The sequence below is a fragment of the Poecilia reticulata genome, linkage group LG9, assembly GCF_000633615.1.
Source record: "Poecilia reticulata strain Guanapo linkage group LG9, Guppy_female_1.0+MT, whole genome shotgun sequence".
Taxonomy (NCBI): Eukaryota; Metazoa; Chordata; class Actinopteri; order Cyprinodontiformes; family Poeciliidae; genus Poecilia; species Poecilia reticulata.
In genome coordinates, this window is record NC_024339.1 from 9,212,357 (window position 1) to 9,227,574 (window position 15,218).

General features: G+C 39.8%; 2 protein-coding genes across 3 annotated transcripts in view; one reads left to right on the plus strand and one right to left on the minus strand.

Annotated features, from left to right (window-relative positions):
- cds1 (CDP-diacylglycerol synthase (phosphatidate cytidylyltransferase) 1) overlaps positions 1-11,218 on the plus strand; it is a 25,797-nt gene extending 14,579 nt beyond the window's left edge. The window contains exons 7-14 of one of the 2 annotated variants that reach the window (XM_008417747.2): positions 1,151-1,233; positions 1,421-1,508; positions 3,410-3,478; positions 4,526-4,678; positions 4,763-4,882; positions 6,670-6,773; positions 6,868-7,042; positions 7,120-11,218. In XM_008417747.2, the coding sequence (XP_008415969.1) occupies positions 1,151-1,233; positions 1,421-1,508; positions 3,410-3,478; positions 4,526-4,678; positions 4,763-4,882; positions 6,670-6,773; positions 6,868-7,003 (753 nt within the window). In that variant the 3' untranslated portion in view covers positions 7,004-7,042; positions 7,120-11,218. Of the gene's footprint in view, positions 1-1,150; positions 1,234-1,420; positions 1,509-3,409; positions 3,479-4,525; positions 4,679-4,762; positions 4,883-6,669; positions 6,774-6,867 lie in introns of both variants that reach the window. The other variant, XM_008417746.2, reaches the window with a different exon arrangement.
- The window catches only part of tmem175 (transmembrane protein 175), a 9,014-nt gene continuing 4,796 nt past the window's right edge, over positions 11,001-15,218 (minus strand). The window contains exons 8-10 of the mRNA XM_008417748.2: positions 14,981-15,059; positions 14,774-14,909; positions 11,001-13,928 (exon numbers count right to left, since the gene is read on the minus strand). Of these exons, the coding sequence (XP_008415970.1) occupies positions 13,256-13,928; positions 14,774-14,909; positions 14,981-15,059 (888 nt within the window). The 3' untranslated portion in view covers positions 11,001-13,255. The remainder of the gene's footprint in view (positions 13,929-14,773; positions 14,910-14,980; positions 15,060-15,218) is intronic.

Genomic DNA, 15,218 nt, shown 5'->3' on the forward strand with positions numbered 1-15,218 from the left:
TGGACTATGACAACCCTTGACTATGATGTGCTGCAGAATTTGGTGTGTTTCAGTTACGCTAAAATAAAAATAATGATAATAAAAAGGCAACCCACACACAACAACAGATGAACAGTGGAGCAGGTGGTTAAATTAGCTTATCAACCACTTGACTGTTTGATAAGCTGAAACTCAATGTTTCAATGCGAACATTCCTGGTTCTGACGTTAGAAAAGTCCTTCAGAGGAAAGTTTAAGTCTATCTGGGAGTTTGTCTCCGTGGTTACTGTGCCTTGAAACCAGATAAAGAACTGTATCCGTTCTGCCAAAAAATAATAGGGATCTAAAGTCCAGAATTATGCTATACACTGCAAAAACACAAAAGAAAAACTGGGCGCACAAGCTTAGAATAAAGCATACACTGCAAAAACACAAAATATTAACGAGTATTTTCTAGTGCAAATAAATACACTTGAAATAAAACAAAACTAACTTACAAGTATTGACTCGGCAAGATGTTTTGATTCAGTAATTCCTTAATATTGGTGAAAAAGTTCTAGTTTTATTGGCAGATTATTTCACTTATAAAATGGGAAAATGTCTTGTTAGTAAAATAATCTGCCTATACAACTAGTAGTTTTTCATTAATATTAAGGAATTATTAACTTTAAACAAGCTGAAAAGTTGCTTGTAATACTTGGTAAGATTGTGTTTTTGCAGTGCATGTTTTAAGTAAATTCAAGCCTGTGCGCTCAGTTTCTCTGTTTTCCTGAATGTTGCATAATCGTTCGGTTCTGAAAATAGAAAAGCTGACATCACCCATTTAAAAACCCCAAATTAAGAACTCATTCATGCTGATCATGTGGCTGCAGTTGATTATTCTCAAAATATGACTAATTCTGGCTCCTGTGTCGTCCTGCATTCATCACGCTGCAGCGTTTACAGTTTGATTTCGGTCTTTTTCGCATGCACCCTCCTGAATTTGCAGCGTGAACTCTGTTGTCCGTCTGCCGCCTGCTTCGTTTTGATGTTTCTGATTGTCTCCCTCCGTCGGCGCCATTCACCTGTTTGGACTCCATTTATCTCCGACACGAGCTCACTTCTGTAACAGGCACAACGACATTCCAGTGCAGTGAAACTGTGGTGTTTGTGTTTTGTGTTTGCCATTCCAGTTTGCTTGGACCCATGTGACCCTGTTGATTGTGGTAACTCAGTCCCACCTTGTCATTCAGAACCTGTTTGAAGGAATGATCTGGTAAGCAGGACACAGACAGCCATGATGTGCCATCACTGGTGTTGTGGTGCTCTGTTTTTGTGTGTCCTGGAGCAGCAATAACCAAATAGAAACTGAGTTTTAATTAGCTAAATAATTTAAATGGAATAAATGTTAACTCGTTGTGACTTCGACTGCCGCTCACATAGCTGAAATTCCTGCTTTCCAGGTACATTGTTCCCATTTCCATAGTGATCTGCAACGACATCATGGCGTATCTGTTTGGATTCTTCTTTGGGAGAACTCCTCTTATCAAGGTAAAGCAAGCTTTTTTTCTTTTAAATGCAACTTGTAGCTGATTTCTGTGGGAAATCTCTTTTATACCCAATACATTGATTTTTGATAAAATATCTTGGTGCACGTGAAATAAAACAATAGTAACTTACAAGTAAGTTTTCAGCTAGAAATATGAGCTCGATTTATGGCAACAGTTCCCTAAAACTGATGGAAAAGTTTTCCTCAATAAAGGGCTTCTTCAGCCATGTTTTAGATCTTCTGCTGTGTGTGAAACCTCTGTCCTGTTATTGACCTCGTTTGGGCCCAGCTGTCCAACCGGAGGCCTCGTATTTCACTACTTCAGCTGAGCCACAACAGCATGACATGAAACCAGCGTAAGACCTCAGTAGGTTTGCTGACGGGCAGCTGCAGGTGGAAATCGCTGGTTTTAACGTCTGACTCGTCAAAGCAAGTGGCGCCTAACTCTTAAGCTCAAGACTTTTTATTTCAGAGTTTTATTACCATGTAGCATAGTTTCATTTTTCTTACCTCTTTGTTTCTTGTTGGATTCTGTTGGTCTGTTTTTCTTGTGATGCGACTTTTGCTGTAAAGTGCTTTGGTCACCTTCGTTGATTGGTATTAAGAATTTAAGGTGAAGGTGTCTGAAGACTGAAACCCGATTACCTTCGGTTCTGGACTGATCATGAATCTAAGCTGATAATCTTGTACTTCCTTAAACTTGGTGTAGATGGAGGTTTACGCTGATGTGCTGCATTTGGTTTCCTCCAGCTCTGCATCGTGACCAAACGTCTAAACTCTGGTTTCATCTGCATTTTTCCTTAGGTTTTGTGATTCACTCAGGGTGAATTCAGTTGGTATGCTTTAATCAAACTCTAGATGGTTTACCTAGAAAGGCACAAGAAAATCCTGCAAGCGCTAAAATCTGACGCCACACCATTTGGTTTACAACACAGGAAGTTGTGTCTTCAGAGGTTTTTAAATGCAGAAGGAACAATGAACATCAAGACAGCAACAGTCATGTTGGTAATATTATTAATAAAATGGTATTCAGTGCAAAGGGACCTGGATAATGGATCGGGGGCGCTGACCCAAAAAAGGTTAACCCTGCAAGTCTGCCGGACTACCAGGTGTTCAACTTTGAAAAACTAAGTCATGCTGCTCTATTTTTTTAGAGACAAGATACTTTCTGAAAAGACAAGCTTTGCTTTTGAGGTTAGGTTAGATCACATCTCTCCTTTTAAAATGTAGTTATCCATCCATTTTCTGTACACCCTTGTCCCTCAGTGGGGTCAGGAGGTGCTGGTGCCTCTCCAGCTAACGTTCCGGGTGAGAGGCGGGRTCACCTGGACAGGTCGCCAGTCTGTCACAGGGCAACACAGAGACAAACAGGACACACAACCATGCACACACACACACTCACACCTAGGGACAATTTGGAGAGGCCAATTAACCTGACAGTCATGTTTTTGGACTGTGGGAGGAAACCGGAGTACCTGGAGAAAACCCACCATGCACAGGGAGAACATGGAGACTCCATGCAGACTCAAACTCTTAAACTCCGGGAATTGAACCCAGAACCTTCTTGCTGCAAGGCAGCAGCTCTACCAACTGCACCACTGTGCAGCCACCTTTTAAAATTCAGTCAAACCAGATCTGATTTCAGTGAAGACATGCTAGAGAGTCGTCATGAGAAACTTGTCTTTTTGATTTTTAAAAAGTCTAAAATGAAACAGAAGTCAGTTTCTGTGCGTTGGTGGGATTTTATCTGCTTGTTGACACCGAGTCAGATCAAAGTACCGCGTGAAAAAACGATTTCTCTCGAATCACAAGCGGTTTATTAATGGTGGATAAAAACGTCGTCAGCTTTGTTGATGCTGAAAACAACTTTTCACTTCTTCTCCTCTCTTCGTTGCCCCTGCAGCTCTCGCCCAAGAAGACGTGGGAGGGCTTCATCGGGGGATTCTTCTCCACGGTGGTCTTTGGCTTCATTGTGAGTAATTAAGTTTCCACAGCTTCATCACACGCTCAGCATTTCCCCCTAAATGGTTTCCAAGAACCCAGAGAAGGATGAAGAAGATCTGGTTTTACAGGAAGCACATAAATACTCCATCACCACTTCTGAAGACATTAACTCAGCGATTGGCTTTGGACAAATCTAGAAGCAACCCATGATGCTCGCATCACAGTTTGAGAACCATGGGAATACGAAATAAAGTCATCCGTCTATTGCTTATACCGTCTCACTTAAATCAGATTAAGACTTAAATATGTAAAAAAGAACCAGAGTGTTCTGTTTTTATCCCTGCTGCCTGCGTAGATAAAAAAAACATCTTTATTGTTTTATCTGTTGATTCATTTTCTTTTTATTCACTTCCACACATCCTTAAAAAGTCTTAAATTAATGTGTCTAAAAAATTAAGGCCTTAAGTCTTTTGAAAAAGGTAAGATGGCCTTAAATATGTTAATTAAAAGTCTTAAAATGAGCAAATTGCAAATAAAGTGCAGATTTATTGCCAGTTACCTAGACAACGTTCATCTTTGCAACTCTAAAAGTCCCTTATACTTACTTTTTTTGTTGCTGAATTTCATTCAAGGTGGCTTTAAAAGGTCTAATAAATTCTTAAATTTGACCTGTTTACACCTGCAGATAACCTGCATACATTATTATTTGGTTTAGGACTGAGATTAAACCTCAGAAAAGAACTTATCCAAAGGTTATTAATGCAACATCTCTTTACTTTCTCATATCACTGACTATTGCCCCAATAAGCATTAGATCAATTAATCGCATTGTAAATGAAAACAAGCTCAATAATTTGAATTTGGATGATTTATTGTTTCTCTCTACCAAAGCCTGGAGGATAAAAATCTTCCGTCTGGTGCTTTGGGCTCTACTAGTCCTTTTTTGAACGACAATTTTGTTTGTACCACTTGAAAATATTTTCATTTATTGCTATAATTTCTGGGACAATTCATCATCCAGTAAAAATTTGCCGTAACAGACGCATCACTCGCGTCTTTGTTTCTTCCCCGTCAGCTGGCCTACCTCCTGTCGCAGTTCCAGTACTTTGTGTGTCCGGTGGAGTTCAGCAGTGAGACCAACAGGTTCACGGTGGAATGTGAGCCGTCTGACCTGTTTGTCATGCAGGAGTACACGCTCCCTGCGGCGCTGCAGAACACGCTCAGCTGGGTGAGACTCGCTCTTTATCCACGCTCCTATTCAAGAATATCCTGAATGAAGTCATGAAATCCTGTTTGTTTGTTTCCATTTCAGAAAACGGTGAACCTTTACCCCTTCCAGATCCACAGCATCTTCCTGTCGTCCTTCGCCTCCCTCATCGGGCCGTTCGGCGGATTCTTTGCTAGCGGCTTCAAGCGAGCGTTTAAAATCAAAGTAAGGAACGTCTCATATCCTGAAGCTTGATTTGGTTTTCCTGGTTCTTCTGAGAATCCATCTGTGAGATTTACCATCTATAAAAGTCTGTGTAGACAGACTGATCTCGTTTATTTGGTAGCGCATTTCAGCTTTACATCATGAAAACACAAAATTACAAAGTTATGAAGAAAACGCCACACAGTCAACACTTTAACACGCATTACATTTGAAATATGTTTCATTTATTGTGTCTCTAAATCGGCTCTAAGCAGGAGGGGGTTTAGTCTGGATTTAAAGGAACTCAGGGTTTCGGCTGTTTTGCAGTTTTCTGGAAGCTTGTTGTAGATGTGTGGTGCATAGAAGCTGAATGCTGCTCCTCCGTGTTTGGTTCTGGTTCTGGGGATGCAGAGCAGAACCAGAACTGAAAGGTGTGGAAGGTTGATACAACAGCGGCAGATCTTTAAGCCGTTCAGCGATTTATAAACTCACAGCAGTATTTTAACGTCTGTCCTCTGAGCTACGGGGAGAGCTGGAGGAATGTTCTCTCTCTTCCTGGTTTTAGTGAGAATGCGAGCAGCAGCATTGTGGATCAGCTGCAGGATTGACTTTACTGATTGTTATATTTCCATGTGGACTGTAGATGTTGAACTTCCTGCCGTCTTTCTGTGAATGCTTCCTGACTTGAGGCGAGTCGTTGCAGGAATCGGCTGAGGTTTTATTTAAAGACTCTGTTTGCTCAGCAGAGTTTTTGATGGATCGCTCAAACAGCAGCACAGATTCTCTGCTGTGGTTTGTTGAGATAAAACTGCGCCACCTGCTGTCAGGCCTGCGTCAACGCCTCATCTAATTATACAGGAAAAAACTCTTGGGTTTGATTAATCACTCAAACTGCTGTCGGTCTTTGCAGAACATCTCCATCTTTTTTTAATGAGGCAGTTAAACTTGATGACTTTCCTAAATCCCTTTTAAACTGTTCATAGTCTCGTGAAAAAAGTATTTTCCCCTCAGTGATGGTTTTACCTGGATGAAAGATCTCAATAGCAAGATTCATACGGGTGCTTGAAATCCTTGGAAATGCTTGAATTTTAATTAGATGTTTGCAAAATGCTTGATATTCAGTTGAAACCAGATATTTTTATACACTGAATGTTTTCTCTCTCTGTCTGAAGTTAAATCAAACTAAACTTTCTTGTTTTAGATAAGTTAGAATTACCAAAGTTACTTTGTTTTGTTTGTCGCTGCTGTTGGATGATATGAGAGTGAAACACTCTTCGGCCGTTAAAATTCTCCTTGTTGCTAGAAGTGAAATAAAATTATTTTATAAACCATCAAAGTAGAAAACAATTGACCCAATAAGTTAAATCACTGTAAACATTAAGTCAAAGTCTGTTTATATTGAAATATTACTTGTTTAATTTATTATTGTGGCGCAGGAAAAGGATAAAAAAATTCACAATAATATTATTTTTGTGTTTTTAATTGGGGAGAAAAGACACATTTTGGCCCCTGAGGACTTTCAGCTAAAGGTTTTTCGTTGCAAAAGGTTTGGACACCATTGGTTTAAAAGTATTTTCTGACACTGGGGCTTCAGTGAGAGCCTAGTCAAAGTCTGACCCAAACCTTAATTTCCAGTGTGGCTGAATGCAAAGAAGAACATTTCCTCCTTCTCTGCCTGAACTTTTACATGTTTGCTGTTTTTCAGCTTGGTGGAGTTAGTCTTTCAGTCTTGCACTTTTCTTTCTGAACCTGTTGTACGAGGGTCATGGAGAGTCATGGAAAAGTCATGGAATGCTCTGTTCTCTCAGGATTTCGCCAACACCATTCCGGGCCACGGCGGCATCATGGACCGCTTCGACTGTCAGTACCTGATGGCGACTTTCACTCACGTCTACATCGCCAGCTTCGTCAGGTGGGCAGCAAGGATAACGTCTTTTCCAGCGTTATCGCTACGTTTGTTGGGCTCTCTCTACACTGTTACTTTGACTGGGCCGTTTGTGTTGCAGAGGTCCGAACCCCAGTAAATTGCTGCAGCAGCTGCTGACGCTGCAGCCGGAGCAGCAGCTCAGCATCTTCAACATCCTGCACTCCCAGCTGAAGGAGAGAGGCCTGCTGCCGCTGCCGGCCGTCCAGGCCGAGTGAAACCCGCTCAGGAAGCGTGTGAGGCGGTTCCCTTAGCTAGTACGAGTACACACACACACACACACACACACACACACACACGTGCACCTTTGGACTGTACTGTGTGTTACTCCTAGATCCATCATCAACCTTCTAGATTTGAGGCGACTCTGGAGGGGGAAGAAAAAAAAAAGTACCAAACCAAACCCAGAAGTTGCCGCCGCCGGTTTGCTTTTGACCGCCTTCGCTCGCTTTTCCAGCTGCGCCGGCGAAGGAGGAGCAGGAGGAGGAGGAGGAGGAGGAGGAGGAGGAGTTTGGATTGTCTGAGAACGGTGAACTTTGCACTGACTTTTCTGATGTGAACTGTTGAGAGAAGCTTCCACCAGCAGAACGGACTGGTTCACGGACTCCACTCTGCACATCCACACATGTAGCATGCATGCAGCGGCGCATGCAGCGGCGCATGCAGCAGCAGCGGCAGTTTCGCATGCAGCAGCGGCGGCGCAGCCTCCATCTCCTTCCACTGGTAGCTTTTAGGTTTCAAACCAAACGTTGGTGGAAACAGATCGACTGCAGGCGCAGATCGTAGATCATCATCTGCACACCTGACACTTGAAGAAATATATTGTACAGAAATATACGTAAATATTTAGCTGAACAAATACCTAATATATATATTTACTTAGAGATTTGCTGTGGGAAAAGAAAAAAACACATTTTAAGCTGTGAGAAATGATATGCAACTAAAGAGATAATTTCCTTTAGCATGAACAAAGTTTATCTTTAACTGGCAGCCATGTAGATTTAAGCCGAGGTTATTTAGAGACGGTGATGTTTGTTAAGCTTTACTTCAAGAAAAGGATGGAAAAGATTAGGAGTCACAGTGGGATTAGGAGATCAGCGCTGCAAGCTTTAATCTAAACCCGAGTAGCTTATCTGAACAGAAACAAAATAGATTAACTGTTTTAAAATAAAGTTTTAAAATCTTCCTAGCAACACCTGTAAAGCTCACACAGCGATAAGGTTTACATTTTCTCCCAAATTCACAGATTAATCACTTTTTATTTTATCGTAAAATATTGTTTTAAGCATTTAAACTGTAACTGCATTATAAAACTGAACTGATGCTGTAATTACTGTGACTTTTGTGGATTAAAATCTTTATTTACAAACCACCGTTACATACAGACAAGAGAAATAACAGGATTGCATTTAATAAAAATTAAATATTTATAAATCAAACTAAATTTTTAAAAAAATACATTTTATTCCGTTTCTGCTGGGCATTTAAATTTATTTATTAGTTGCATTATAGCAGAGTAAATATGTAACAGGTTTACTTGGTTAAAATAAATACTATTTGTATATATTTAAAAATGAAACGGGTACTTGAAATGATTTGATGTAAAATTTAACCATTATATGTTAAATTCATATAAAGTTATTTATTCTATTGTTTAAAGATTCCTGTGCTGAAGTGCAACATGAAATAATTGTTGCTCATCAGGTAAAAACAAATAGAAAAGGGGAAAAAATAATAAAAAATAAAGCTAAACCCATACATGTATAAACTGTTAGAACATTTTATCTTATGCTAGTAAAAATGCGGTGGAACAATTATTATTTTTTATATATCTAAATATTTTATTTGACAAATTTAAATTAGATTATCTATTTGTTTTCCCAGTTTAACGAATTGAAATGAGAAATATGTGCAGTTTAAGACCTGACCAGCAGGTGGCAGCACTCAGTTCAGTTCTCTGAAATTCGCCGTTTTTTTTCTCCCCCCAGTTTATTAATTTGGAAACTGGAAGTTGACGGCGGCTGTCTCTGCTCTAATTATTTTTCTCAAAAATAAAGTTTTTGCCTTTTATTTTTCCGTTGGAACATTTTTAATGGGAGCTGGAAACATTTCTCCCTGTTGGATTAGAAACTTTATAACGTTCAGCTCAGCGTGTCGTCGTCGTTTCTGAGCTGTACTTCCGTCTGTTCCCACTGAATGACATGTAGAAGGTTTAATAAATCTGAGACATTTCAACCCTGGAGAAAAGGCAAAAATAACAGATTTCTAAACTAAATAATTAGCTAATAAACAAGCAATGATTACTTTATTTTCCACCATATTAGAAGAAAATCATAGGATAGCTTTAATTTTCACTTCATCTTTTACTGAACAATTTAGTCAAGTTCAGATTTCTAAAGTTTAGGAATTTCATATTCAGAGTTTAAGTTTCTAAAATCAAAATTAAATAAAATATATCCTAAATCTGAATCATATCTTATGGTTTTACCTTCCACCCAGACAACAGAATACATAAAACCAGCAACTTTATTATTTTATGTCTATTTTGCTCTTATACGTTTTTTAAAATGTGAATTTATTTTTTGCAGATGACATGAAATTAGTAGAAATATTGGCGCCACATTTTTTTAAGTTTACTTTTTTCCACCAAAACATGCTGTTGTGTGAGCTCTACAGGAATTTATCTTCTGATCCAACTTTAAACATGAAATGTTCCTTTAATGAAAGCTTAGCGCTTCCTTTAAGCTGTGGTTGCACTGTAAGGTGGAGGCGGGTTATGCTGCGGGACGGTTGAATCAAATTGATTTGAGCAGGGAGGGTTGCATCAAATCAATGTTTGTAAGAGTAAATTATGAATGTAAGATGGTGTGAAGCATCGGTACGGTTTGTTTTCTCTGTACAGTAAACGCATCAACATGAATCTGTAAACACTAGAAGGTTTTATTAGAAATGCCGTTTCCATGCTTACCATTCGGGTCGAGTCAAACGATGCGGTACAGAGCATGTTACCGCGCTCTCGCATCCAAGCCAGATTCCTCTGGGGAGAAATGTTTACCAAAGCTTGACCAACGCTCGCTTCCTTCCGGGGGCCTCCGGGGGGCGCCAGCGAGTCGGATCCCTCTCTGAAACGACGACCCAAAGCAGAGAGCTAATTCCCATGTCGGTTTTTGTTCTTGAAGGTTCTAATTTATTAGTTTAAGCGGTTCTGAGTGTTTTCCTCTGGGATTATCGGGACCAGCTGTAAATGTTCTCCAACTGCTGCTGTTTCCAGACACTGAAGCAACATCTGCAACACTATTATTTACAGTTTTACACATTTTTAAGCTCATTTTTACAGAATCTGCAGAGAGCCTCTGGGATACTTAAAGGGATAGGTCAGGATTTTATTTAATTTTTTGGCAAAGGTTTGGTAAGAATGTCTAAAAGTATATAGTTTTTTGTTTTATAGTAAAAATGTGATGTAATATCAATATTTCTAACCAATCTTGGCTCTGAATGTAACAGTGGATTCCCTTTTTATTTGGCAAAATACAAAATATTCCTATTTTGCAGGTGGAAACGTACAGAAAACATTACAGTCCTTCACTTTGAGCAGCTTAACATTTTAAGTAACGTTTTAAGATATAGGAGCTGGTTTTCAGTCAATAATGCCATTTTACTAAAAAGTTGCTTGCAATTTGGTTTTGTCTCATTGTGTAATCAGATATTTGCACTAGAAACTAAACCAAAATTACTTGGCAAGATTTTGAGTTTGTGAAAATTCAGAGGCCAAATTGTCAAAAAACAAAAAAAAAAACTAATTCGACAGTGACGGATTCTACCAACCACAAGACAAAATCAAGTCTAAACAATTATTTAATTCCAGCGGCTCTCTCAAGGTTTCTTTTTTTTATACTTAATTTATGGATCCAACAGTCATGCAGACATAAATGTACAGACCAGAAAGCACAAAGCCGCTGCGACCCAAACGTTCAGGTTCTGCACTTTATGCTGCTGGTTTAGTTTTTGTGTTTCGGTTGCAGAAATGACAGCATTTAGCCTTTCGGATCAAATCTTTGTCTTCAGCTGTAGGAACCGAGCAATACAAACGTGTAACGTGAACACTGATGTTTTAGAGATGATATGAAGCAGTTTACTGTAATGAAATGAATAAATCTGTTTCTTTAAAACAAACGTCTCTTTTATTGTGACCTTACAGATGACAAATCACAAAAATAAAGCTCGACAGTTCATTTTTATTGATCTGCATGACGCGCCACAAACATTCGTATTCAGGAAGTCGACATTTTGCAACCAAACATTTAACGGCTTTTCAGTCCTTCAGTGAAATAAAGAAAAGGTCCCTTCTCAACACGATCAGGATCTGAATGGAAAACTGTGCAGGTTGCAAACAAATTAACACAAAATAAACTCAAAGTACAAAAAAAAAAAAAGATGAACACGATTTTATAGGTTTTAATTAAAGTGCACGTTGGTTTTAAATTCACTTGGAGTCGGTATTAAAACGGTTTTTATGACCATGTCAGTGTTTAAGCTTTATTTATTTAAAATAACAGTGACCCCTGCTGGACAAATGTACTGGATCCCTTTTTAAGTTTATCAAATCCACAACCACCATTGATTTGAAAAATAATAGAAGAAAATAAAAAACACCAAGTGAACTACAGGAAAAAGGAGGGAACAGTTTCCAGTTCCAGTGTTGATGCAACACAGTAAAAACCCTTCGTATGTCTCACGGTTTTTGTCTCTGAAACATTTGATGTTTAGTTTTTGATTAAATATTAATTTGAACTGATTTATAAGTTGTTGAATTTGTACCAAATCAATATAAAACAGTGCAGTGGCGAGTTTTATGGCTCTACTTTCTCAGTGCAGGTTTTAAAGTGCGCTAAGCTTCCAGTTTGGTTCTGTGGAGAGCTTCTAAGCAGTTAGCATCTTCTGACAATAGATTTGCCCTAGAGGTGTCCAAGGTGTGGTGCGGGGGCCTTTTGCGGCCCTCTGAAGGATTTTGTGCGGCCACTGACCTCATTGCAAGCACAGGAGGTTGATACAGATGGACACTTTTTCATCTTATAGAGAAACATGTTTTACAGATAAATATCTTATTAAAGAAAAAAAGGTACAAAAACAGATCGTCCATTTATCTTGTTTCTGAAATCAAACGCAAAAAAAGAAAATAATCAACTGCGTGACTGTCTTATAACGCAACTGTGCAAAACTGTTTTTACGTTTGTCTACAATTATTTAAATTTAGATTACCGAGTGGATAAACTCTTAAAAAAGTCACAAAACATACATTTTGTGGCCCAAAACTCCTTCCAACTTAATGATTTTGGCCCTCAGAAGTTAGTAGCTCCCAAGAATTGGGGCAAAAAAATCAAAACCAAATGCCTCATGACTCCAAATGAGGGTCAGAACATTTATGAACCAGATATTTCCAAAGTTTCTCTTTGGTTCGTCCTCTTTCGCCACTACAGACTCTGACGCCCCGACTGACCTTCCAACTTCCTGGTCAAAGTCCCGCTAATTTCCTAAAGACATTCCTCCATTTGCTTCAGGCCTGGAAAAAATCTCCAATCTGAAAAATGTCAGAGATCAATGACCAAATTCAATATGTTGCTCTGGAGCAGAACAAAGAAAAAACATTGACCAGAAAAAGTAACCAGCTTCACTGAGCCTACGCAAAAACAAAATGGATCAGTAAGGAAACAGACTCTGTGCTAAACAAAAAACAAACAAAATAAAAAAAGGCCGCCAGTTTCTGCAGTTCTGATTAAAGGAGACCCAAATTATACAGAATACAATACAATTCTGCCAAATACAAAGGAAAGATAAGTTTCTATCTCATAACCTCACCACTAATTATCTGAACTAAACCTTTAAGAAAAGAAACTGGCTCAGAAAACAGATTCCCAATCTGACCTTCAGATCCTGATCGAGATAAAACACAAAAATATGAACATGCTAAGAGAATCACATTTGGATGCCTGGATGGTTACACAACACTAAAACCAGAGGCGGGTTGTAACTGGCTACATTTACTGGAGTACTTTTACTATGCTGTACTTTTTACTGTTACTTGAGTAATTTCTTGGACGGTTATTTTTTACTTTTACTTAAGTAAAAATATGCTGTACTACTCTTAAGTTGAGTACAATTTTTGGGTACACTACCCACCTCTGGTTAAAACGGCCACTAATCACACAGGTGGTAACTGAAAAGAAAAATGAATGAATGAATGAATCTTGGCTAACTGCATTAGTACCGTCTCTATCAGAGCTTCCTTTACATCTAGGATCCAGATTTCGTCTTCAGGGTTTAATCCCATCTGTGCTCCAGAGATGAACAAACAACTAATAGAAAAGGAGGACGGTTCTGTCCACTTTGCTCTGGATATAAACCCACCAGGGGTTTCTTTCAGTAGCCAAACCTTTTAGCAGCAATACTCCACAGACCCAGTCAGGAAACTTCTAGGTAACTACAGCATTAAACGGCACTCGCGTTTCGTCCGCTTCGTCGTCCACAACGGTCGTCAGATCGGACCGGTTGGGACAGAAAAGGAAGCGAAGCAGCGCCAGCCCGATGCGCACCAAGAGCCTCAGCACAAGAAAGGCGAAAGGCACCGTGATCTCCATCAGGTGGAAGATGGAGGTGCTGAATTTACTCAAGATGCAGGACAGGAAAAACGTCCCCAAAGCGACGCAGGGGTACAGAGCTAGCTTAGCTAGCATGAACACGTGCTCCCGTCCGCCGTACCAGACGTAAGGGTGCAAGGTTTCCTGCTCGTTGTAGAGCGCCACCACCCAGATGGAGAGCTGGAATATCCCGGCGAAGAAAACGATCACGCAGCTGATCTGAATGGCTTCGAGTTCGTTCTGCGAGTTGCGTGGGAACTCGTGCGTTAGCTGGTAGGCTAACGGCAAACCGCCGACAAACGCCAGAGAGAAGGTGTTCAGCAGGCCCATGAAGCGCGTCGCCTTGGTGACGTGGAGGAAGAGGGAATGGTGGACGAACCAGAGGAGGCCGACGGTGGCGAAGGAGCCGAAGTAGGCGAGGTACTCCGGGCCGTAGGCCTGCAGGGCGGCGACCAGGCTGCCGCCAAACTGCTTCTGCACCACCGCCGGGTCCGGAACGTTGTCCTCACTGAAACCATGGAGCCCAGTACACGTTACTTTGTTTTACTACTAAACAGAACAACATTAAAGTCACAAATTCTTTTGTAAAGATGATGTGACTTTTTAAAAAAAACATATTTGTTAAAACTGTCACAGATGATCTGTGAAATAAAAAAATCGATCTCCTCCACTGTCTTAAGAAATTAACCAAAAATAACCAATCAGAGCCAGGAGGCGGGTCTTAGCGCTGTCAATCATCCTCATGAACACATTAGCACATTACTAAATGTGTTAATGGAGGAGAAACAGCTTACTGTTGCAGAAAAACTGCTTATTTGATGTCAACGTTGGCTATGCTAACTAGCCTTAGCATTCACAACAAGCTCTGCTAGCCCCAGGGTTTCCTTATTAATAAACCTTTTCATCTACTTTGAATATTTAATTATGCGTAGTGTACTTGATAGCTGATTAATTGGAAAGCATTCAATGGAAACTAAACATTTGTAATGAATTTTCTCTATATAAAACTGAATTGCATTGGATACATGGGGGTGATTGACAGCACTAAGACCCGCCTCCTCACTCCAAAAACACAAAATCTTAAAGAAATTTTCTAGTGCAAATATCTAACTACACTTACAATGAGACATTAGTGATATATTTGCACTAGAAACTAGAAAATCTACAAATTACTTTGTAGATTTTGAGTTGTTGCAGTGAATGTGACAGTTCAGGGCCCAGAGTCTGAAAAGCCAGGATTTTTATTATTATTATTATTATTTTTACAGATTATTTGTATCTTACTAAGCATTTCACAAAATAATGACCATTTCAACAAATATGTAGAACATACTGTTTAGCTTCAGAGCATACCATATGTCTAAGATGAGAAGCGTTGCTACGATGGCGTAAACGCCGTCGCTGAAAGCCTCGACTCGCTCCTTGCTGAGCGGCTCGTTGGGAAGGTATGTGTAAAACAACATGGAGTCCGGCGTCTCCTCCACCTGACCTGAAGCAGAAGAGACTCATGAGGGGGAGGAAGGAAGCGGCATCAGAGCGGCGGTGGGTCTGCGTTCCTACCGATGGCTTTGCTGCGGCACCACTTCAGGCTCTGGGAGATGTAAGGCAGGAAGATGATGATGGCTAGGAGAACATAAGACTGGAAGACAACATGGCATGAATTAGAACGACCTCAAAAACTTATTGAAAGGTGGTGAAACATTGAAGGCTACGGAAACCCATTCCTGCCATGAATAAAAAAAAAAAACAACAAGCCACACAGGAAGTCATAATTATGAGAAACAAAGTCAAACTTTCA